The 26018-nt window shown below is 40.7% G+C and overlaps 1 protein-coding gene across 5 annotated transcripts in view; it reads right to left on the bottom strand.

The window, feature by feature from the left end:
- VTI1A (vesicle transport through interaction with t-SNAREs 1A) overlaps positions 1–26018 on the bottom strand; it is a 400746-nt gene that overhangs the window by 299081 nt on the left and 75647 nt on the right. For all 5 annotated transcript variants that reach the window (XM_004700923.2, XM_004700922.2, XM_045291213.1 and 2 more), the window contains exon 4: positions 4381–4458. In XM_004700923.2, the coding sequence (XP_004700980.2) occupies positions 4381–4458 (78 nt within the window). The remainder of the gene's footprint in view (positions 1–4380; positions 4459–26018) is intronic.

Here is a 26018-nt window from a genome sequence, read left to right on the forward strand (position 1 = left end):
TGTGCTGCATGGCTGCCTTCAAGGCCTACACCGGATTTGTAGCTAAGCTAGGTCATGGGAGGGTTTTTAATCTCTGTGAGTGTGTGTTTGTGTGGGTGCAAGTTAGGCGAGAGTTATTCATTCAAGTAAACAAAAGATGGCAATGCTGAGGCTTAGACTAAGAGTCGAAATTGCGTTATTTTATTAAGTTACTAGCTCCATCGTAGGAAGGAACGAATGCGTGCAATGCCACCATGTTGAATTACGATCAACAACATCTTTTTGGAAACATATTATTTTTTATTTGGCGGTGGTGGTGGTGGAGGTTTTTCCCCTCCCATTTGCAGAATTTGATACAAGAGGTAATCTGTTCTTTTGTGGGCTGCAAAATCTGGTTTACGCTGGTTTGAACCAGTGGAATCTAGTGGCTAAGCCTTCTGCTGTGACTAAAATCAAAACTGCGCTGCAGAGCATGTGAGGGTTCATGTGTGCGCGCGCGCCTTGTGTGCGAGGCAGTCATGTGACATACACACACACACACACACACACACAAAACTACAGATTTATTTATTTATTTATTTATTTTTCTAAAAAGCTGATAACGGCGGCTGCCGTCTCTGTCCGCACACAGATAACGAATAAATGCTGAACTCTATTAAACGCCCTTTACACATTATCGTGGGTCGAACACACAATTTTCAGAACTTAGGATAACAGTCTATTTATTTTGTTATAAACCCTCAGCACGTAACGAACAGATTTGTGCCTGGTAATGATCCGCTCTGCCGGGGCTATATGAAATGATACCAGCCTGCTTTAGATCTTGGGGAATTAAATTGACCGACTTCACCCCCTGGTCTGGAGCTGAAGTTGGACACACTTTATGCACAGCAAGCCCAAATCGGAACTTAAGAGAACCTTGTATTAAAAGAAAAAAATTAGCAATCATTATCTGTTAAATATTGCTTCGCCACCAACATTTTAGCACGTTTGGAAATACCCTGTTCCTCGTGGTTGTTTGAACCTTCTATTTGGGATGTACTCAGTCACTGATCAATCTAGCTTTCATAGGAGAGTGGAGACGCTATAACGGTTCCAGAAGGAGAGCTTGGAACGCGGTGTATGTGCCCATCTGCATCCCCCGCTATGAGGAGCTCTGTGATCTGATTCTCTTAACTTGTGCCTCTTTTTCTGAAAGTGGTTCCCATGCATGAGTCCACTCTAGGTATAGCTTCACTACATTCAAGAACCGAACTCTTTCAAAGACATAAAATGTTTTTATTTCTGAGATGGCAAATATGATTTAAAAAAAACAACAACAATTCAATGGTAATTCTTAGGACAGCAGCTCTTGCAAAACCGGCAAACCAAACAATGAGAGGCTGCACAGAACAGATCACTGTGGCCCTTCTCTGTAGATCAGGGATAAACTATATTTGATTGCATGTAACGGAAATGAACCAGGAATAGATTATACAAGGCAATGACTCTGACATTAAATGACATTGTGTATTGTGTGAAGAACATTAAAAAAATTATTTTTTAATTCTTCATGTCTCAAATTTTCACTTATCTAATCAGAGACATTTTTATATAGTTAATGTATGTTATAGTTAATGGGCAGATTATAATCCTACTAATCGCCAGAGTTCAGATGCACTGAAAACTGTATTATAAGTAAGAATAGGAAGTAATAATTATTGTATTCACAGTTGCTGAATATCCATAAAGAAGGCACTTCAGAGAGGGTATAGTACATAAAAATAACTGTCAACTCTTAGTTTATTTTACCTATGTTTAACCACTGCTATGAACTTCTTTATTATTTTCCTTTTCTGATCTATAATGCTTTTAACTGGGAAGTATAGCCCACTTCTGATCAAAGGAATATTGCTATTTTTGTCACTTTCCTCCACATTTCCCCTATATATTAAAATTTGATCATAAGTGTCATATGAGTAAGAAGTTCTATGAATCCATTTATAAGAAATTAACTTGAAAATAAACTTACTAACAGGGAAACTTTTTCCCATATAAATTATGACTTGTGTTGCCCTAAAAAGTAAAAAGAAAAAAGCCCATATTTTCAGCTACTGAGCTACAAGAATTGATACGAAGAGCCAAGTTAAGACCTTTTTCTTTCTATAGGGAAAGAACTTCTGTTTAGATTCTGTAGTCTGAATGTCTGCTCACACAGATTAGAGAGTGATCCTAAGTGACCACACCTGGGGAGCCATGTGTTCTATTTCAAAGGATTTTAATTCCTGTATTAGGATACAGAGCCTACAAACAAATTGTAATGACTTCATCACGATATGGCAATTGTAGTACACTTAGTAGCAAAATCTCTAAAACCCTAGGCGTGGTCTCTTTGAACGTTCAAGCCTAATTCACATTTTAGACAGGAAAGTTCACCTAAGTCATAATCTAACAGTTACACATTCTCATGACTATAATTTATCATACTCTATTTATTGAAGTGACAGCTCCTTACAACTAAACTTCAGGTTCTCCGAGCACACTCAGAATTTGTAAGTTTGATTTATACAAGTCCAGGGGAAATCCCTGCATAATCACTTTATAGTGACAGGAATATAATTTGAAAAATTCAGAAAATATGAACTCAATCTATTTTTGTGGAATATTTTTCTTTAGGCATAAAAAAAATCACACTTATATGTATGTGAGGCAAATGTTTTAGGCACGAAAAATGTCCATTAAGAGAAGTGAACATGTTTAAAAAAAAAAAAAGGAATCGCTGTCACTTAACTACAACATCCATTACAGTAAAGGAGGCTGAGACACCTTCTTCCTATTCCCGCTGCAGTAAGCGGTGGTTTCGGAGGAGGAAAAGATCTAGAGCTTCTAAAAGGGTTGGCATGGGAACTATACTTTTTTTTTTTAAGAACAAGATAAGGATAGGAAATGAAATTGTGATTCAATCAAGAGGTCTGAGCAATCTATATCTCCCTTAAAAAAGAAAGAAAATATTTTTTCCTCTCATCCTCACATTATTTAATCTATGATGAGTAAAACCCCTTTATCACATTGGCCTTGTATGTTTGATGGGCTCCCTATTTCTCTTCCCCTTAGCTATTCTCACATTTCAATCAGCCAGGCTGAAATCCCAAGTCAAATCTTAAACAACATGTTTCCATGTCTAAACTCAAGCTGATAGTACCCATGTAGAAGGGGAGAATCTTTGCAAAAACAAACACATCAACCACTCAACATGTCTTCTCAGTTTTCCTTTCTATTTTTGTGGGGGAGGGGGGACTTAAATTATCATGCTATCCTTATATCATTAGAGCAATAATAATACTCTATGAGCATATAAAGAAATAGAATATTTTGATGGTACGCACAATCAGCCTGGGTTTTTTCTTCCCCCATATGTACTGATGTAGACTGTTTTACTCCCTTATTAAAATGTTTGGTTTCACTTACTCAATGGACGAGTTATGTTCATCTTTATTTAGGTATCTTTGCTATCCTGTCAAAGGAACATAATAAATACATTCAGGTCTTGCTTCTGAAGTGTCTTATCATTTATTTTCTTTTAAAATTTCCAAGAAAATCAGTCTCTTAGATTGTCTTCACTTATTTTTAAACAGATCTATATTGAGGTTCTTGAAGCTTTTTTTTTAAGTCACATATACCATCCACACAGCTTAAAGAGGTTTGCAGTTTTAAATGAGAGACTTTAATAAGCCTCTGCCTGCGTGATCCAATGAGAACTTACAGTCAAGTTTAAGGTTCTTCTTCTTTTTTAATAAAGAAGAAAAGACATCGGATTGTCTGCCTTGCATATCCACACCTGCAGAAGGACTTTTCCAGTCATCACGATCAGTAAAGTGTTTATTTCATAGAGGCAGGTCCCCTATACGGCCATTCAAGTTCCACCCTGGTGCTTACAATCTGCATATTTTCGTGAATATATATTTTTTCACACAGCGACACAATAGGAGCCTGAGCCACCCTGTTGAATTGGGCAGGCTTACTTTCATTTGTTTTGTTGCAAGTGTTGATTTAATTATACTGCATTATTATCAAAGCTGCATTATGTACTTTTTTTATTCCTTTTACATGTGTTTGAGGTGAAGACCTTGGCTTGGTCTGCAAACAGTGTGTTTCAAGTTATTCCTTAAGTACTAAATAATAAAGAAGAGAGAAGAAAAGATTTTTTTTAAAGATAGCAGACAGTGATCACAAGGTAAAGGGTTAAATGTAAGATCTCCAAGAAACATTTTGAAGTTGATTAAGACTCCAGCTTTGCATTAAACAGTATCGCTTCCACATGAGTTGCTGCTAATACTGTTAAGGAGCAGCTTGAGAGCCCAGTGCTCCACTGACCCCCTCACCCTCCAGCCACCCACCGGGCCTTCCTGATTAGCATTCTACCTGGTTCTCCGAGGAATTCCCATCATCCCCTAGGAGCTCATTCCGTACTTCGTCACTGTAGGCGATCCGTGACCTTTTCTATAAAACAAAACAGAGAGAGAGCAAGCTGAACGTTAGAAAGTAAAGGCTGCGCAGCATTATTGGAATCAAGGCTGATCATCTCAAACCTCGAGAGCCCCCTAATGGAAACCTACTGGCGAAAATTTGCAAACCAAAGTTGCAGAAAGTTCCAGGGAACTTAAAAACGTGAATGTAAATCAGAAGGTTTTAAAAATGACAATAATGAGAGAAAATGCTGCATTGTGTGAGGACTCGATTAATATTAATAAATGGATCAGAACTTGTAGATTACCCCATACAGAGCCATTCAAATTAGGCCACTATACTGAAAGAATACGTCTGCATAGCTAGCTATTGGCCAAACGAGCCAGATTGTAATTACCACAGGAGAAGATGCATCGGGAAATGGGAGATTACAATTCATGTCTTCAAAAAACCTCTCTCTCTAGAATATCTCCAACTACTCTGTCTGGAATGCCTGGAATAAAAAGCACATCTATATTTCCTTCACATTTGTGATTTTATTAACTAGAAAAAAGGAATGTAAAAGCCCATCCTTTCCTCAGCATTTAATTTTCATGTCTCCGTGTCCTCTATAAATAATGGCCTACAGAAAAGTCCTGGGAGTGTGTGTGTGTGTGTGTGACAATTTTCCACTCCAAGCAAATAAAGGTAAGCAGCGAGTCCACATTTTACATTCCCAGTAAATAAAAGCAAGTGAGCTGAGTCAACATTTCACACACTGAAATTTTGTTTGATATGAAATCTACCCATACTTATAAAGCCAGAGGGACGTATCTGCAAGCAGTCTATGAATTATCCAAGCGTACACACATCTGAAAGGCTCTCAAAATTAGTTGGGAAGCTAGCGGCCCGCCTCAGATCCCACTTCAGCACTACTGTCTCAGGCCAGAATGCAGGTTTGTGAGTTATTTTGTTGCCTTCTCTGTTTTTGAAGTTACTAGGGAAGAACTGTGTGCACACACACACACACATACACACGTATACATATATATGTATATGTTTAATGGTACACAGGGAAATAGAATCTTTCTCACTGGGGGTCTTCAGTCTAGAGTTGTCTACTGCGAGGCCGCCATCTGAATCAGTGTTGTCATTTGAAAGGGACCACTGATAATCTCTGGGTTTTTAACTAGTGAATGGGTAACACTGCTTTGCCATCCAGTAAGCACACCTTAACCATAAAACCTCATTAGGATTTAAAGGAGCCCTCGTGGCACGGTGGGCTACACAGTAAACGGCAAGGTTGGCAATTGTAAGACTACTGGTGTAGTGTTTACACATTGAGCTATTAACTGGAAGGCTGGCAGTTTGAAACCACCTTAGGACAAAGAAAAGTCTTGTACTCCAGAAGTCTCAGAAACCTACAGGGGCCCTGACCTATAGGGTGGGGCACTTCGACCTTGAACCTACAGGGTCTCTATGAGTCGGCATTGACTCAATGGCAGGGATTGGAGGGCAATGGCCATGAGGTTGGCGGTTCCCGTGAAGATGTACAGGTGTGGAAACCCTCTGTAACCGCTTTGCTCCGTCCTATAAGATTTCAATGACTCAATCGATTTGAAGTCAGTGGGTTTATTTGTATTTAAAAGGACTTTCAATGAGGCTAGCCAATAGACAACAGGGCGTCTGCATCTGAGCCACAAAACACAAGCCATCATTTCATTGACCATGTTCTGCTTCTCGCAAGCACGTAAGAACCAAAGAGGGAAACTATTCACTGCCACGGGAGAGTTGGTACTGTGGGGCCTCTGTGTTGGAACCCACGTTGAAAGAGGGTGAATGGAGCATAAAGTAGAAATAACTAACTCTGAACAACCCCTGATTTCATAGACAGAAACCTCTGAGCCCCATGAACTCTAAATGGAGCCGTGCTGGAATAGAGATTCGAACTGGACAGGGGGCAGGGGGTGGGGGGTGGGGGGTGGTGTGGCGCAACTCGGTGGTCTTTCTACCACATCAAATGTCCTCCCCTTGTATTACCCTTGATACCCTGAGGAAAACTGTCTAAAAACTGAAAGAATATTTCAGGCTGAAGAAGATGGTGGCATGCCCTCCTGGACCTACCTGGGCCCCAGCCTCATCCCCATCTCCTTCTCTGTCACAAATGTTTGTCTCATGCCTGTGAAAATGCCCACTGGTGATGCCCACTGGAAGAAATAAAGCCAACACCATGGCAGAGAAGGCGTGGTGATGAGTAGTCGTTGGCCCGAGGTCATAAAAGATGCTTCGATCACATCTTTGGTAAATTCAAGAGTGGCCCAACCCATTCATACATGAGCATGCTGGACATCTTACCAGCGGCAAACGGCATATCTAGAACTGCCCGGCTCTGACTGCGGTCACGGGTGGTACGATTAATTCGTCAGTTCTACTGACTTCATCCTGAATTGTAGGGAGAAGAGCTCCCTGGAAGGATGTGCTCTTTCCGGCCTCACTACAACGGTGAGGGCCAGCCAAACCTTGCTACTGCCTCTTTGGAGATCCCCAGTACAGCAGTTTCAAACTAGCTGAGCAAAAGTCGTTTACAGCATTAAAGGAAATGAGAACCTTTAAACAGGCCGTGGTATCAGAGCTGCCTCTTTAATTATTCATTTCATCACTATGGGGGACTAAAACACTCCACAGTATGCGAGAATATCACATGGAGACTGTATTTGTTTCTCCCTTTTTTCACCAAAATTACCAACAAATTAGCATTGATTGTTCAATTACATCATATTCTTATGTGGATTTCTTGTAAATCAAGAGAAGAAGGAAAGTGCAAGTGTGTAATCCCTGACTATTCAATCTTCATTTGGGTAGAAGCCTTTGCTGAAAACCAGCAATTAAAACGTGTTCACGCTCTGAAACAGAGAAGAACTGGACAAGGTGTGTCCTTGGTAGAAGCAAGGTCCCTCTAAGTGTCATTCTTTACCATCAGGAAGGTAAAACCTGGTCCTCTGGGTGGCTTTCTGGGTATAATTAAGCCAGTGATACGCTAAGTGTACAATGCGCTGTCTGACAGAGCTGATTTCTCTTAAGGAATGCAAAAGACCACCACTCATTTCAAATACCAGCCATCGTTGCTTATAAAAATGACACACCAGGGCTGAAAATCGAACCCTTTACCACTGAGATCCATTTGGGGGAGGACTAGGGGGCGGCGCCTCTGTTTTATTAAGGATTGTACATAGATGCTCCATCTTGGTATTTCCTCCCAGTTTTCTCAGGCTTGAAAATTTAAGTAAGCTGATTGCAAATCAACCATCATTTAACTTGCAAGGTTATCACTCCACTAATTGAAAACCAGACAGGGCAAATTCCTTTGGCTGACAGACTACTTATTTATGGGTGACTTTCTTCCAAAACACCCATAAAGTTCCTGTGCCTTTCATGAAATGCCTTCAAACACCCGATTCTGCATGACAAAGTATGACATGATACTTTAATTTGGGGGTTCCAAAGTTCATGACACTGAGACACATCTGTTGTCACTTGATAACCCTCCTGAAATGTCTTTACGTTATGATCAATTGTATTTAGCCAAATTGTACTTTAGCCAACTGCAAGCCTTAAGAATTTCTGCTGGAAATGTCACACACTCAGCTACGGTTTGAAGGAACCCAATTCATAATGCATTTTATAAATAGTTAATGACTTCTATACATAAGCTAACCAGGCAAATCAAGAAATTGTCAACATTTTTAGTCTTAGTTGTCAGTTACCACTGTCTACGGGTGCCTTCTCTGTGGCTTCTGGAGACGACAGAAGCGCTCTGCAGTCTATAATCTACTGCAGTTTCGGGTCTGTGCCAGAAGGGTGGCAAAGCTTTAACTGGCAATCTGTGCCCCCTCCCCGGTGTTAAAGTGAAAGCATTCCTCACTCTTCATTGTGTGTCTGTGTAAAGCTTATTCCCTTAGAAAAACACACTCAGGTGCACCAAACACAGTTGGACAGAGAATCTACAGACCAGTGAAGTATAGAAAATACAAGTACCAGGCAGATCCACAACTGCTTTCTATCTCCAAGAAGCTGGACACAAAGAATTTGCATGGCTGTTTTACACTGATGACAAAAGTGAGAGTCTTGAAGGTGAGAATTTCAGGTTCAAGGCTATTTTCACTCCCTAGATGAACAGAACTTTTGCTTCCCGGCTGGTGATTTTCTTAAGGCCAGGTTCAAACAGATACACTTGCTCAGTTTTGTTGGGAAATTTGGCTTGAGACAATCTATCTACTTGACTGGAGCCTTCACATTTCCCAACTGAACTGAACGCGTTCTTGGACAGGCCCTGTGAAGGGAGAAGCCAAACGAATTAACTTAGCTTAAACTAATTAAGAACTGTGATCTGTGGGATCACCTCCTGGAGGATTCTACATGGGAAATTGGGGTGCACAAAACCACAATGAGGATTCGACAACCCACCACTCGTATAAGCCTAACAATGAAGTTGGTTTATTACTAAAGCGTATATGAGAATTTAATTTCCATGGCGTGCACATGGCAAAGCGATTGCTTAAATTGCCTCACCTGGGAATTTAATACAATGTTATCATCAGACCAGCCACATTGTAAATAGATTTATAATGCTTTCCATGTGCGGAGCTCTGTTGCATATGAATTAAGTAATGATCTGGTATTACAATAAAATCAGCTCGTTCCCACACCTGGCAGACAGGATATTTCACTAAATTAATACTCATACAGCTACATCACAAGGCATGGGAGAGGAAGCCATCTGTAAGGCATTGCACGTGAGTTTTACACGGGCGGGCGGCAAAGACGCCATGACTGTGTAGGGTGTCGCTGCTCGGCACAATCTGTTTCGAGCATCTGTATCTAAGAATTAAGACTTTCACATTCCCATTCCATTTTGGCCTGATTGTCTCCAGTCCGCACTTTAATTACTAGTCAGCAATCCACAACATTTCACACACACTAAGAAAGCCCTTTATTCTAATCTATGTGCTGCAGACAGCCAAATAATTGATACAAAGTGCGCTATGGTTTTTCTAAGTAATGAAAGAACAGCTTGTCCTAAGTCCTAATCAAATTGGTCTACAGAAGAAACGGTTAATAGATTTCTCCATAGGTTTAAAACAAATTAACCCGTCTGGCTGGACTTTTCCATGGTTTCTACCATAAGACTCAGCCTCCAAACATTTCATAATGCTCAAAGTTACCAGGTGATACATCTATTTAAAAATAATTTAGGTTTCATAGCTAAAGAATTTAACTGCTCCCATTATAATGAACATTTTTGGATATCTACCGAAGAGTGTGAACTTTTATTTATTAGCAGGCACTACGCTTGCTGGCATTCATTCCTTACCTCATTTCATTTGGTTCTAATTAAATAATACCATGCTTCTGTAATGCACAGGTGGCATGTTCTAAAATGCATCCATCTTTGGCACAAAGCACGCCCTTTGGAGCCTCATTTCTAGTCTGCCATGGTCAATTGCAGCTTTTCACCACCCTCCACGCTTGCTCTGGAACTTAAAGTGTCTCATCCATCTAGGGCAGGGGGGTAGTTACATTTTGGAGGGGAAACTACGGAATTCTTGAATTCTTATATATCTGTTATCTGTACCATGTTAATTTCTAGCAAAGTGTGATGAAGTTTGAAATAAATCCTACTACACGGACTATGTAAAGGCAAAATGTAATGTTAGGTAAACACCCGCTCTGTGGGGAACTGTCAATAGGAAAACACATAGGCAAAAAACCCACAGAAAACATTTTGGGGTACGATTTGCATTTTCTTCCCAGCAGTCTCCCCGTCTGTAAAGCTGTCCTGGTTGATATTTATTTCATGTGGCTGTTGCAAGGGGGCTTATGTGCTGTCCACAAATAAGGTCTTTGCATAACACCATGGATATGATAACCCTGCAAAAGATGCTCAACTAAATGTTACCTCGTGATCCTGGGAAGTATGCAATAAAATCATCGTGTATACTGCTACACAGGTAAATGAGGGCACCCTGGGACATGCAGGGTTAGGTGTTGGGCTGCTAACCACAAGGTCATCAGTTTGATCCCAGCAGTTGCACCTTGGGTAAAAGATGAGACTTTCTACACCTGTACAGATTTACAGCCCTGGAAACCCAAGGGGAAGTTCTACCCAAGGATTGTGATGAGTCAAAATCCCCTCAATGGCAGTCAGTTTTTGTTTGTCCATTTTCTTCCAAGAAAATGATTTGCAAATATATACCAAACATTGTTTTACAAAGTTCGTCTGGTGTAAACTAGTAATTCTATTACATTGTTTCACCCAACTCCTTGTTATATGGTGTTAAAAGTTTTGGAAAATGTTCTATGGCAAACACTGACTGCATTCTATTTACCGTATGTACTCATGTATAAGCTGAGTTTTCCAGCACATTTTTAATGCAGTTTTTGTGGTAAAATTAGGTGCCTCCACTGATATTCAGGTTGGCTTTTATACTCAAGTATATACGGTATGTTATTGGAGAAAGTAAGAGCCAACCTGTTTTTCTAAGTAATCAATCCACTAAACATGACTTACACTTGCTCCTGGGATGAATTAAAGGTCAGGCTCATTCACTGGAAAGTGCCCATGTCACACACCACTAATATGATAGCATTAATAAAGGGAGAACACTTTGTCATAGCTTATGAGCAACGGACCACATGCAAGCCACCCATGGGGAAACACAGACCTGTCCTGCCAGGCTACAACAGGCAGAAAAAGCAATTCAGCACAAGAACTCCAAAATAGGTCATTTTGTGCTTTGGCATGCAACACCAGGAACGAGTGTTTAGAATTTTCAAATTGCCTTTTTTAAAATTATAATCACTCTCATTTATAATGATTACTGATATTTTCAAAAACATTTTACATAGCTGCATTGAATATTTATGTCTTGGTTCTAAATAAAAAATATAAATAATGCCATAATGCCTTTTAATTACTTTAAAACGTTTAGCTACAATAGGCATAAAATGAAGTTACATGTGTATATCTACCAGATGGACTCACACAAACTCATAGGCAATCCACATGGAGCAACAACTCTAGCTATGAGTAGAGTATTGTGCCAAGCTGTTGGAGACTTGGGTCCATCCAGGAACACTGACATCATTCAGTGGTTTGCAAAACAGAGAAGCTAGAAATCACGAATCTGCATTTTATTATTTCCTCCCATAGAATTTTTAAGCTAGAGCTGCATACTGGTTAGAGCTAGTTCGGTTCTGGTCTATATGGTGAAACTAGAGCAGCGTCTAATTTTTAACATTTGGAAGAAGTAGAATAGTAACTGGAACAGGAAAAATTATGGGTGGGAGCCCTGAAATGGTAGACTCAAAAGAGGAGGCATGAGCTCTGCCAGGAGTCTGATGGGAAAGAACAGATTATTGTCAGGATCGTGGAGAGTGACACATATTCACAATGGCATGGTCGGCCACCACCATCGAGTAGGGCACCGTTCTTTCGGACTCTGCCAGTCAAGAGATTTGGTTGTTGTGCAATGTACATACTGTCCGTATTCTGTAAGAGGGAGATTGGGTTTCTAGCATGACACAGACCACAATCGTTCCCATTTGAGCTATCATTCCAGTACACCCACATTTTACAAATTCAGGTGTATTCCAGTTTTGCTTCGTTGGCATCAGCCATGACTGGATTGAAAAGAACCAGTTTGGAGCCCTGTTCTAACCTTGAGCATGAAATTGAAGTCTGGCATGAACGTGTTAAAATGCAACAAGAGTCAGTACCTGGCCCCACTGGCTTGCACATGCTCGCATTTAATGGCTGTTACAATGCTACTGCACACAGCGGAGCGGGATGGTCTGAATCGTGTTAGCTTGTCAGTCAATAATTAAATGGTTTCATTCCAAAAATTAGCTCATGAAAGAATGTCCAAATGCTGTTGACAACATCTGGGATAGTGCTAAGCGAGCATATGCAGAAGGGGAAATCTAATTCTTCAAAGTCTTGTTGAGTATGAAATAAAATAACTCCACTGACTCTACTTGAAAGACAAATGTCCAAATGTTTACTATTTGGCTTGTTCATGACATATAATTGCCCTACAACAGACTCCCACTGGAAAATGATACTCCGATAAACAAGTGCTATGCAACAGATGCCTCATTTCTATTTTCAAAAGAACTACTGAAATAATGCACGTGCATTTTTACATGTCTATAGTTCTACGTTTTTCCAGTAACCTTCCTAACACTGGAAGGAAAAGGTGAGAGTTCCATTAAATCTCTCCAAAGCCATGAATTCAACTGATCCAGATATCCAAGAGCAAGTGATCTTGAGTGGCCCTGAGGGTTCTGCATAACGGACACTGAAGTCTCTGATAAAAACCAAAGTGGATAGCTGCGACATTGACAGGGAATGCCCTCTAGCTCACTGTTTTTCAAAGTGGGTGATACTGCCATCTGGGGGGATGGGCATTAGAACAATTGGGGGGGGGGCAATAAAAGCAGATTACCTATACATCATCCTGGATTATAGGCTATAATACAAAAGTTTTTAGTTGCCAGGGGGCGAGAGACACTGAGTGATTTTTTGTTTTTGTTTTCTGAAAAGGGGCTGTGGCAGTTACATAATCTCCTGTCAACTTATGAAGAGGTCAATCAGGTCGCTACTTGATGACCTCATTAGGAGGTGCTATGGATATAAACAGCTTACTGGCGGCCAGACAGACACTCTCTGTGAGGCATTCCTGTTGACAAGCCACGTGGGGACACACTGATGGAGCCAGAACCCTGGAGCTGGAGGAGCCACATGGAGACCCCTTGCCAGTGCTGAGATGCTTCTACTGCCACTGGATCCACAAGATTTTCTACCCACTGGCCTGTGATCTTCCTGCATTCAACATCATTGTATGGCTGCATGAGTCTAAAGAGGAAGTTACAGACTAGTATCAACATACAGGGTAATATTGGACTTGTGGACTTGAACTGGACTGGGCTGGGATGTTTTCTTAATGTATAATTGCTCTTTGATATAAAGTTCTCTCTTATAGGTATATATGAGTGTCTATGAATTTGTTTCTTTAGTCTACCCGGACTAACACAGGGGCGGTAGGACTAATAAGTTTTGAGACCTATGATCTAGACCGTCTTTCAGATTTAGAGATGAAGGATTCTGAGAAAGGAGTGATCCATCCAAAGAGCTTTGGTGACGGGAAGGGTTATGTGTCTGGCTGTGCTCTGAAAGGATGGCAGTTTCAATCTGCCCAGCAGTACCATGGGGAGAAAAAGAAAGACCTTCACTCCCATGAAGATTACAGCCTGGAAGATCCCCTGTGACTCCTTTACTGTATCTCATGGGATCCCTATGAGTCAATATCAGCTGAATGACACCTTAAAAAAACCCAGCAACCCAAGGCCTCATGACTAGGAAAGACGAAGGCAGGCATGCTTCCCAAGGCCAGTGCTCTCTCCATCAGCACGGACAGGCTGGGGCCATTTTACTGCTTGTTCCCAAACACCAAGGCTGGCTGCACCAACCACATAGTTCTGGGAAGTGGAGTAGTCTATAGATTTTTGTCACTGGCCACCCTCCTCTAAAAGAGGAACTTTTACATATACATTGCTGTCCACATCTGGAATTTTGAAAACAATAAATCTATAAGTCCAAGGTTAAGTGTTTGTTTAGGTCAAGTGTTTTATTTGATAGACTAAGACCTCTGCTCTCAGAGGGTGTCACAACCACACCTAAGAGGGTGACGTAAGATGTGTTTCAAGATTAACCTTCAAAGGCTACATTACAAAGCAACAAAAATCTACTCAAATGTCTCAGAGAGGTCACATCCATTGTTAAAAATTGCTTGCTCATCCATATGATTTAATGACTACTATCCAGTATATAGTAGAATAGAATACTTAATATTCTAGATTGGAATTAATCATGTCATTGACAATCATCTTTATAATTTTTAGTTTTGGGTATTTACCCTTAGACCTCTGTTGGGCCTGATTTTCTACTATAGAATATGCTGCATTCTGGTGAGATTACAGTGTTCATAATACACATGTGTACAATGTATCTTTTACTGTTTATGGCTGGATGTAGCCAGGACCACTGTGATGTTCAGGCACGACAGCAAAATCCATTATGTTCCAATTTTCCCTGAAAATATTTGAATACTATTTCTACACTAGAGTGACTCAAAATGTAAACTGCAAAGAAGTAAATATAAATTCTCACGCCTGATTCATAAGATAAAATGTTCTTTTTGGATGATTCCCAACTGTTAGTTAAAAATGAAGGAGTCTCAAAAAAGCTTTCTGCCTGAGGATGGCATGGAGAAAGCAACAGTGCCACACACACACACACACACACACCTGTCATGTCTAAGTCAGAGTCTTCTCAAGAGCCCCAACAGCTTCAGAATGTCTTCATCAGAGAGGTGAGCTTGGAAACAACAGATGAGAGTCTGCGGTGTCATTGTGACCAATGAGGGGCACTCAGACGGTGGTAATGAGAGACCCAAACACGCAGTTTGCCACTTACTCTACTGTAGAAGAGGTAGATGCACCCATAAATGCAAGGTCCAGGAGGGTGGATGGAAGTTGTGGAATCAAAGAGGGCAGTCTCACGAGAAGATGCTCAAAGGCCTGGTGCCCATTTACTGGTGAAAAAGATCTTTGGTGGTGGAATCAAAGAAGACACTGAAGAGCACCACCTATGAGATTATTTTGAGCAATATGAGAAAACTGAGTGATTGAAATCATGACAGATCAAGGCAGTGGCAAGAAGAGGAGCTTTGCTTTTGTAACTTTTTCTGACTGTGACTCTGTAGATAAGATCGTCATTCAGAAATACTACACTATGAGTGGCCACAACTGTGAAGAAAGGAAAGCCCTGTTGGAGGTGGCGGTGATGGGAGTGACATCGTCAGTGGACGTTGGGGCTTTGGTGGCAGAATTGGTTGTGGTGGACATGGAAACAGTGGGCACAGTTACAATGGATTTGATAACGATGGAAAAAGTTTTGGAGGGGGCAGAGGCTACAATGATTTGGTATAACAATCAATCTTCAAATTTTGGACTGATGAAGGAAATTTTGGAGGCAGCAGCTCTGGCCCTTAAGGTGGTGGAGGTCAACCCTTTCGGTCAATCCGAAATCAAGGTGGCTGTGGCGATTCAAGCAGCAGCAGTAGGTATGGCACTGGCCGAGACTTTAATGACTCCCAGGACACAAAGCTTAGCATGAGAGGAGAGCCAGAGAAGTGGCGGGGAAGCTACAGGTCACAACGGATTTGTGAACTCAGCCAACACGCACAGTAGTGGCAGGACATAGCTGTTACATAGAAGACATGTTTTGTACACTACTGTATGTGGGCGAAAGAGCCCTGCATATCTGTGACTAACTGAGTAACAGGTTATTTTAGTCTCTGTCCTATGGAAAGAGTAAAGCATTCCAACAGAGGGTTTTAATGTAGTGGTTTAGGGTTTTGGGGGGCACGCATGCTGTTGACTGTTAAATATAATGGTCTGATCATGACACGTAAAAATGTCTTAAAACAAAGTTCATGGGAAAATTCCATTAAGATTTAATTACGTTTTCATAAAATATTAAAATATATAAGAAGTTAAGAATGGGTTACAACCTTTGAACCCATTTTGAATTTATGCTAATTTAAAAATATTTTCTGCTTTTATTCAGATTGAGCCCTTTCTCTGTTTTATATGGTCATAGTTGCTGGGTCTTTTTAATGGTTTTTAAAAAATTTTGTCCTTGTTTTATATGTTTATATGAATAGAGAAGCTGGGGTGGGTGGATTTAGGAAGACAGTAACTGGATGAATGATTGCCTAGGGCACATAAGGGGAGAGGGGGAAATGGGGAGCCAATACTAATGGGTACAAAAATAAAAGGTTTCATAGTTGATTGTGAGGATGACTGCACGGGCTAGATATGATTTGAATTACTGAATTAAGTAATATGTTAATTATCACTCAATAAATATTTACTCATAAAAAAGAATGGGTTACAGATCAGCATTTTTAAGTGTGTCCAAAACCAAATAAAATCCATATTCTGATCAACAGTAACCTTACCTAGGGTTTATGAGACTGGAAACACCTCATCTATTCGCCTGTGAAGCAACTGATAGATTTGAACCTCCAGCCCTGTGGTTAGCAATTTAACACTTAACTCACAGCACCATGACGGTCACAGTCTTATGAATTTTAAAGCTATTTCACCCTATGATAGTCTTCCCAGCTAATACCCATCCTCTCTTTATTTTTCTGGCCCTGCCAAGCTTGTTAAAAAGAGTATCACACACTCACTCACAAACTCCATTCATTCGAGTCCTAGTCACTGCATAAATTACTACACATTAGTATCTTCCCTACCAGGTCACAGGACAACTCAAGATCACCAATTACTTCATAGTTGTCAAAGCCAATGGTCACTTTAAAAAAATAAGCATTTCATTTCACAGTAGTTTTTGATTTACAGAAAAAAGTAAGGTAACATAGAATTGCCACATTCCCCACACCCAGTCTCCATTATTAGTGCTGTATATTAGTATAAGACTCAAAAAACTACCTCACTGCCCTCGAGTCAATGCCAGCCCTACAGAACAGGGTGGAACTGCCCGGTGAATTTCCCAGACTGTAACTTGTTACAGGAGTAGAGAAGGAGAAAGACTGTGGTTTCTGACTGGTGGTTTCAAACTGCAAACCTTGCTGATCACAGCCCAATGCATAACCATTACGCCACCAGGTACATTTGCTACAATTCACGAACAAGTATTGGTACATTTTTATTAATTATAGACTAGTTTCAAGGGACAATGGGGGCTCAGTGATTACAGTGCAGGCTGCTAACTGGTCAGCAATTTGAATTCACAAGCTGCTCCAGTGCAGAAAGATGTGATAATCGCCCTCTGCACAGATAAAAGTCAAAGAAGCCATGTGAGCAGCTCTATTCTGTTCCATAGGGTCGCTGTAAGTCAGAATCAACTTGATGGGATTTAATGATCTTGACAGTTTGGGGAAGTACTGTCAGGTATTTTGAAGAATATCTCTCAATTGATATTTGTCTATTATTTTTCTCGAAATTAGGCTGGGGTTCTGGGTTCATATTAGAGGTCATTCTATCAGCCTAACTTATCACAATTGATGTTGACTTTGATAACCTGCCTAAGACAAGTTTTCCAAGTGTCTCTGCTAGAAAGTTTCTGTTTGTTTTTCCCTTTTCATACAAATGTGACTATATTTCACCTGAATTTAGACACCATCTCAAAAATAGACTTGACACACTGAACACTAATGACTGAAGACCAGAAGAGTTGTGGATGACATCAAGAATATCATACATGAAGAAAGCAAAAGGTCATTAATAATCAAGAAGATCAAAATGGGTGTCAAAAGACACTCTGGAACTTGCTCTAGGCGTAGAAAAGTTACAGTAGATCGAAGAGATGATGAAGTAGAAGAACTGAACAGGAAGTTCAAAGGTGGATCAAGAATACAAAGCAAAATATTATAATGAAATGTAAATAGACCTGGAATTGGAAAACTAAAAGGGAAGAACTTGCTTTGTACTTCTCAATCGGAAAGAACTGAAGAGTTAAGTCAAACCTCGAGTGGCAACATTACAGAATTCTATGTGCAAAATATTGAACTATGTAGGAAGCATCAAAAGAAGATTTGAGGATACACACAGTCATTGTATCAAAAGAAATGGTTGACATTCCATAATTTTAGCAGGTAGATATGATCAAGAGCTGATGGTATTGAAGAAAGAAGTCCAAAGTGTACTGAAGGCATTGCTAAAAAAACAAGGCTCTAAGACTCACAGAACAGCAATTGAAATGTTCACAAGGGGAAACTAAAAGGAAATAGAGGAAAGACGTAGAAGGCAAAGGATATTTATAGAGGTCTAAACAAAGGCATGTACATATGTAAATGTATCTATATATGATGATGAGGAAATAGATCTATGTGCATATATTTATACGTTTAGTATTAAGGTAGCAGATGGACATTGGGCCTCTACTCAAGTACTCCCTCAATGCAAGAACTATTTTTTCTCTTAATCTGGCACTCTGTGATGCTCACCTTCCCGACACGATTGCTGAAGACAAAGCGGGTACATTGGCAAATGTGGTGAAGAAAGCTGAAGGTGCCCGGCTTTTAAAAGATACAGCATCTGGGTTGAAGATAAGCAAGTGGCCATCTAGCTCAGAAGCAACAAAGCCCACATGGAAGAAGTACACCAGCCTGTGTGATCACAAGGTGTCGATAGGATCAGGTATCAGGCATCAAAGAACAAAAAATTATATCATTGTGAATGAGGGGGAGTGTGAAGTGGAGACCCAAAGCCCATCTGTAGGCAACTGGACATCCCCTAACAGAAGGGTCGCAGGGAGGAGACAAGTCAGTCAGGGTGCAGTATAGCACGCAGGAAACATACAACTTTCCTCTAGTTCTTTAATGCTTCTTCCTCCCCCTCCCCTACCCCCAACCTTACTATCATGATCCCAATTCTAACATACAAATCCAGCAAGAACAGAGGATGTACACTGGTATAGATAAGAGCTGGAAACACAGGGAATCCAGGACAGATAAACCCCTCAGGACCAATAATGAGAGTAGACATACCAGGAGGGGAAGGGGAAGGTAGGGGTGAGAAGGGGAACTGATCACAAGGATCTACATATAACCCCCTCTCTGGGGGATGGACAACAGAAAAGTGGGTGAAGGGAGACATCAGACAGTGTAAGACATGGGAAAATAATAATTTATAAATTATCGAAGGTTCGTGAGGGAAGGAGCGGGGAGGAGAAAATAATGAGCTGATACCAAGGGCTCAAGTAGAAAGAAAGTGTTTTCAGAACAATGATGGCAACAAATGTACAAATGTGCTTGACACAATGGATGGATATGTGGATTGTGCTAAGAGTTGTAAGATGCCCCAATAAAATTATATACATATTAAAAAGAACAGAACAGCAATTGAAATGTTCACAAGGGGAAAGTAAAAGAAAATACAGGAAAGGATTAGGAGGCACAGGACATTTACAGAGGTCTAAATACAGGCATGTACATATGTAAATATATTTATATATTACGATAGGGAAATAGATCTATGTACTTAATATGTCTTTGTTAAGTATTAAGATAGCAGATGGACATTGAGCCTTGACTCAAGTACTGCCTCAATGCAAGAACACTTTGTTCTCTTAATCTGGCATTCTGTGATGCTCACCTTCCTGACATGATCACTGAAGACAAAATGGGTACATAAGCAAATGTGGTGAAGAAAGCTGATGGTTCCTGGCTATCAAAAGATATAGCATCTGGGGTCTTAAAGGCTTGAAGATAAACAAGCAGACATCTAGCTGAGAAGCAACAAAGCCTACATGGAAGAAGCACACCAGTCTGTGTGATCATGAGGTGTCGATAGGATCAGGTATCAGGCATCTAAGACCCAGAACTAAATCATACCAATGTGAAGGGGGTTGGGGGCAGAGTGGAGACCCAAAGCCTATCGGCAGACAATTGGACATCCCCTTACAGAAGGGTCACAAAGAAGAGAGGAGCCAGTCAGGGTGGAGTATAGCATCAATGAAACATACAACTTTCCTCTAGTTCTTTAATGCTTCCTCTCCCCCTACTATCATGACCTCAATCCTACCTTACAAACCTGACCAGATCAGAACATGTACTCTGCTAGAGATAAGAGTCCTCAACACAGGGAATCCAGGACAGATAAACCCCTGAGGACCAATAATGAGGACAGCGATACTAGGAGGGGGAGGGGAAGGTGGGAGGAGGAAGGGGGAATGGATCTCAAGGATCAACATATAACCTCCTCCCAGGGGGATGAACAACAGCAAAATGGGTGAAGGAAAATAGTGGATGACTTAAGATATGAAAATAATAATTTATAATTTATCAAGCGTTCATGAGGGAGGGTAGGTGGGGGAGAGGGGAAAAATGAGGAGCTGATATCAAGGGCTCAAGTAGAAGGATAATGACTTGAAAATGATGATGGCAACATATGTATGTACAAATGTGCTTTACACAATGGATGAATGTATGGATTGAGATGAGTTGTAAGAGCCCCCAATAAAAGAATTTAATAAAAATAAATAAATGTTTAGCCAAGAGATGTAACCTAGAAGCACTCACTATGCCAAGAAATTTGGAAGCAAGCTACCTGGCCAACTGACTGGAAGAAATGTATATTTGTGCTCGTTCCAAAGAAAGATGCCCACGTCCCCACCCCCAGCCAGTCCTGGGGCTTTGGGGCTCGGCTCAAGGGGAGTCCCTCTGGGACATGGGGATACAGTGAATGGTATGACCCTTTGCCTGGGCATGCCTACACAGTAGGGTATGCTGGGCCCCTCTAGGGTTTCCTGTATGGGCTCCAATAAATTTCTTCTTTTGCTTAAAAGAAAAATTTCTTTCTTTTGCTTAAAAGAAAGAAAGATGACTTAACAGAATGTGTTATCCAATAATATCCTTTAATATCACACATAAGTAAAATGCTGATCATCTAATAACTGTTGTAGCAGCATGTCAACAAGGGAACTGCCAGAAAGTCAGGCTAGTTCAGAAGAGGACAGGAGTAAGAGAATAGTCCCTGGAAGGGACATCATGCTTGGTGGAGAAGACCTTCCAGGAGGTGAACTGCCAGAGAAGCTGCAACAAAGGGCTCCAACAGAGCAATGGTGGTGAGGATGGTCGGGACTGGGCGGACTTTGTTCTATTGCACCTGGGCTCACTATGAGGCGGAACCAGCTTGACAGCACTAGCAACAGCAGCATCTCATCTGCCCTCCGTGTGCTCCCTGACAGGGTTCCCATTTTCTCCTCAGCAGTTAAAGCATCTTCTTCCCTTGAGCTCTTCCTATCCTGTAGGTCTCTCTCCGTGTCTGTCATCGGAATGCCTCCCTTTGTCTGCCCAGAAAAGGCTCCCTCCTCATTCTTCAGATCCATTTCAACGATGCTCATTTTTCTAATTATCACATAGAGGTTGGCAAAGCCTAGACCTTTAACACCAGGTCTAAGGCATGCCATGTGCGTATTTTACTCACAAATACAAACATTGACCTGCTGGGTAGCTTAGACCTCCTAAAGGCATCTCAGACTTACCACAGACAGACACACAAGTGAAATGGGTGGTGTTATCCCTCTCTATGAGAACCTACTTATTGTCCAAACTCTCTTCCTTACCCACAAACCCAACCAATTACCAAAACCTAATGCTTGCCTTAAACTCTTATTTTTCAGTCTATCCACTATGGGTGTGTAGCCAGATTTCCAAAGGCTACCTTATGCTCTAGGCCCAATTTTGTCCTTTAACTGTAGTTATTATTTATCTCCTTTTTCTTTTTATAGATAAATTACATTCTGGGGGCAACTTCGATGAAAAGAGCAACACATTTTGAGGCAGAAGTAAGCCAATAAATACAAAGTCTCATGCCTTCCTCTTTGGGAGAAAAGGTGACCCCTCTGTCCCATCAACTCATAAAAGAATCTAAAGATGCCACTTATTTCAGAGTGGGGATGTTACACTATAAAAGTCCTGGGACAAAACCCAGTATACTATAGGAAAAATGCTAAGCAACAAGTCGAGACCACATTTCTCTTTAAGTTCAAACATAAGCTCATTTCATATCAGCTGTTTGATTGTTCTCATGAGTTAGTTACTCCCATTTCTTTTTACGGTGAAGAACGCTGCCGTGCATCTCTTCTTTGTCTCTGCTGCGTGGACCTGAGGCCTAAAAGGCACCTCTGTTATCTGCAAGGTGAAGCTCTGCCACAAGCTTGGCATTCACTTGCTTTTATCTTTGAGACCCCAAATTGTACCGTTAGGCAACAGAGGGTACTTAGCTAGATTGAACTGTCACACAAATAGATTTCTGTCAGCCATTCAATTTGTGTTGGGGAGCATGCCAACAAAAACAAAACCTGGCAACTGAAGACAACAAACCTGTCCTCCACTGACAGGAACAAATTGCTGTATTTCAAGTGAATAAGAATTACTATGTATTGCACATTGTGAATGCTCGTGCTAAAGAAAATCATCTTGCAACTAATGATATCCAGTTCTTCTGGACACGAAGCAAACTCATAGACTTCTTAGTCTAGTAAACACATAAGAACAAATACTTATAGGCAGAAATTAAATGTGGTTGAGATAATAAAACTTCTTAATAAAACCCCAAATAACACTTTGCATTAGGTAAATCTGCTGTTCAAGAACTCGCTAAAGTGCTGAAAATCAAGGATGTTATTTTGAGAGGACTAAGGTGCGCCTGACCCAAGCCAAGGTGTTTTCAATCACCTCATAGGCATGTAAAAGCTGACCAGTAAATAAGAAAGACCCAAGAAAAATCAATGCATTTCGACTACGGTGCTGGTGAATAATACTGAAAGAACCAGGAGCTGCCAAAAGAACAAATAGATTTGTCTTGGAAGAAGTACAGCCAGAATGCCTGTTGGAGACACGAAGGGTGAGACTTTATTTACATACTTTGGAGATACTATCAGGAGAGATCAGTGCCCACGAAAGGACATCATGCTTGACAAAGTAGAAGGGAAGCAAAAAAGAGGAGGGCCCTTGTCCAAATGGGTTTACACAGTGGCTAGAACAACGGGCTCAAGCATAAGCATGATGTGTGCGTGGTGTAAGACTTGGTGGTGTTTCCTTCTGTGGTACACACGGTCGCCATGAGCAGGAGTGGACTTGATGGCAGCTGACAACAGCAACAACACAGCTGCCGTCAAGCACTAGTGTCATGTGCTATTCACAACTTCTCAGGGGGAAATGGCCTCACTATCCATCAATAGATGACTTGATCACTGAGGCACATGCAGACAATGGAACAGAGCCATAAAGAGAAATGAAGGCTTGATACCTGCTACAACATGGAAGAACCTTGAAAATATTGTGCCATGTGAAAAAAATCAACCACCAAAGGACAGATCTTATATGATCTCACTTATCTGAAACATCTAGGTAGGCAAGTTTATAAAAGCCAGAGCTTATTAATGTATGGGATGGGTAGGAGTGAGAGGGAAAAGATCTTATTGTGCAAGGGGCATTAAGCTTCTTTAAAAGTAGTGTGAAATTTTAGAAATGGATATTGGTACTGGTTGAACAATATGATAAGCATAATTAATGTCACTGACTACAAACATGGAGAATGTTGAAAAGGCAAATAGTTTGTTACGTATCTATTGACTACAATAAAATAGACTATTAAAAATAGAAAAAAACTAGACAGAGCAATTGTCAATTAAAACAAATATATAAAGTAAGACGTATGTAAACATGATATAAATAATATATAGGAAAGTAAGAAGGATGAAATCCAAATATTAAAAATAGTCATTGCTTAGTTACAGCAGTATGAGCGATTTCTCTTCCTTAGACTTCTCTTACATTTTCATGTTTCCAAGATGATTATATATCACATTTACAATAATACTGTGAAGAGTTTTATAGTTTTCTATGATGATTGCACATTCATTTTATGATAATTATGTAAGATTAAATTTTTTCCTTTTATTGGGGGCTCTTATATTTATCACAATCCATACATTCATCCAGTGTGTCAAGCACATTTGCACATATGTTACCATCATCATTTTCAAAGCATTCTCTTCCCACTTGAGCCCCTGATATCACCTCCCCATTTCTTCCTACTCCCTCACCCACCCTCCCTCACAAACCCTTGATGAGTTATAGATTGTTATTTTCATATCTTACATCATCCTCTGTCACCCCTCATCCACTTTTCCGTTATTCGTCCCCCAGGGAGGGGGTTATAGATTGATCCTTGTGATCGGTTCCACCTTTCTCCCCCAACCTTTCACCCTTAATCCTCCTGGTGTCTCTACTCTGATTGTTGGCCCTGAGGGGTTTATCTATCCTGAATTCCCTGTGTTGCGGGCTCTTATCTGTAGCAGTGTACATGTTCTGGTCTAATCTGATTTGTAAGGCAGAACTGAGGTCATGATAATGGGGGAAATGAAGCACCAAAGAACTAGAGGAAAGTTGTACATTTCATCGGTGCTATACTGCACCCTGACTGGCTCATCTCTTCCCTGTGACCCCTCTGTGAGGGGATGTCCAATTGTCTACAGATGGGCTTTGGGTCTCCATTCCACGCTCCCCTTCATTCATATTGATATGATTTTTTATTCTGGGTCTTTGATCCCATCGACACCTCATGATCACACAGGCTGCTGTGCTTCTTCCATGTGGGCTTTGTTGCTTCTGAGCTAGATGGCCGTTTGTTTATTTTCAAGCCTTTAAAACCCCAGATGCTATATCTTTTGATAGCCAGGCACCATCAGCTTTCTTCACCACATTTGCTTATACACCCAAGATTAAAATTTTTTTATAAACGCCATGCATAAAAAGCTATATATGACCCTTCCATAATGCAGTTAATGTTTCTGACCACAACACAATCAATTTGAGCAGAGAGAGCTTAAAAGGTCTTTGGCTCCCTGAGATAGTTTATTTTGCCAGCCTGGTCGATAAACACAAGTGGGATTAACTAAAGGGCAGAGAGATAAATGGCTCAGTGAGCCTCGCCTTTCTTGTCTCTTGCTCTTTGATCATCGGACCAGTGTGCCGCTGCCTTGCTTGTTCTGTGCCTCAATTTATAGGCTACACTACCTGTGGGATGCCTAGCCTGTGGACTGTGTCGCTTTAAGTTGAGGTCCCTTTAAGACATCACTGGAGCTGGGGACTGGCAGTTGGGACTGGTGGTTGGTTGACAGTTGGTGATCTGCCTTGTGGTTGGCTGCTGTGCTGAGATATCCTAGCTCTCTCTATAAATAGAGGGAGATCTGGCAGCAGACTAGACTTGAAGGACTGCTAGTCTCTCACAACTCTCTCTCATGGGAGTGAGTTGCACTGAGCCATTTGTAGTGCTTTATAACTTAACTGTTCATTTCTTGAATTATATATTTATCTGTATATGATGTAACAGTTCATTTCTTGTCATACAGCTAATTATCTTTATAAATAAATATATTAAAGTATCAGCAATTTGATTTTATCTCTCTAAGAACCCTGTCTAACACACTCCCTCTCTTTAACAACCACACAGAACAAAAGTAAACTTTTCAAGAACTAGTCTTGCTATAGCTAGGCAATATTGATCCCTATTCCAAGACAACTGGGGAAAGCATTCAGAATTGATCTGGTCAAAGTTAGTGTTAATCTCAGACATTAAGGATGGTGATAAATCCCATCAATGAAAATACGGCCATACCATTTTCATAGCTTGAAAGAAATATCAATTTGCTATCAGAATCTACCACAGTTTAGGCTCCTCCCCTATGTTATTTGTTTGAGTTGAACCCCCCTCCCTTCCCTAGAGGTCACATCTCATGGATACTGTGCTCCTTCAGTGAAATCCACTCTTGGATTTGTGAAGTCAGAAGATTCTATATAAGTAAGCACATGGGCCCGTGCAGCCCACAGACTCCATAGGACACTGAACAGAAAGGAGACAAACTGGTCATGATCAAAATCTGCGATTGAAATCATGTCATTTTACGAAGCGGACATCTAATGAATTCAATTATTCAAATGCAAATATTTACA

This window comes from Echinops telfairi, unplaced genomic scaffold (genome assembly GCF_000313985.2).
Source record: "Echinops telfairi isolate 266 unplaced genomic scaffold, ASM31398v2 ScPeMD7_70;HRSCAF=299, whole genome shotgun sequence".
NCBI lineage: Eukaryota > Metazoa > Chordata > Mammalia > Afrosoricida > Tenrecidae > Echinops > Echinops telfairi.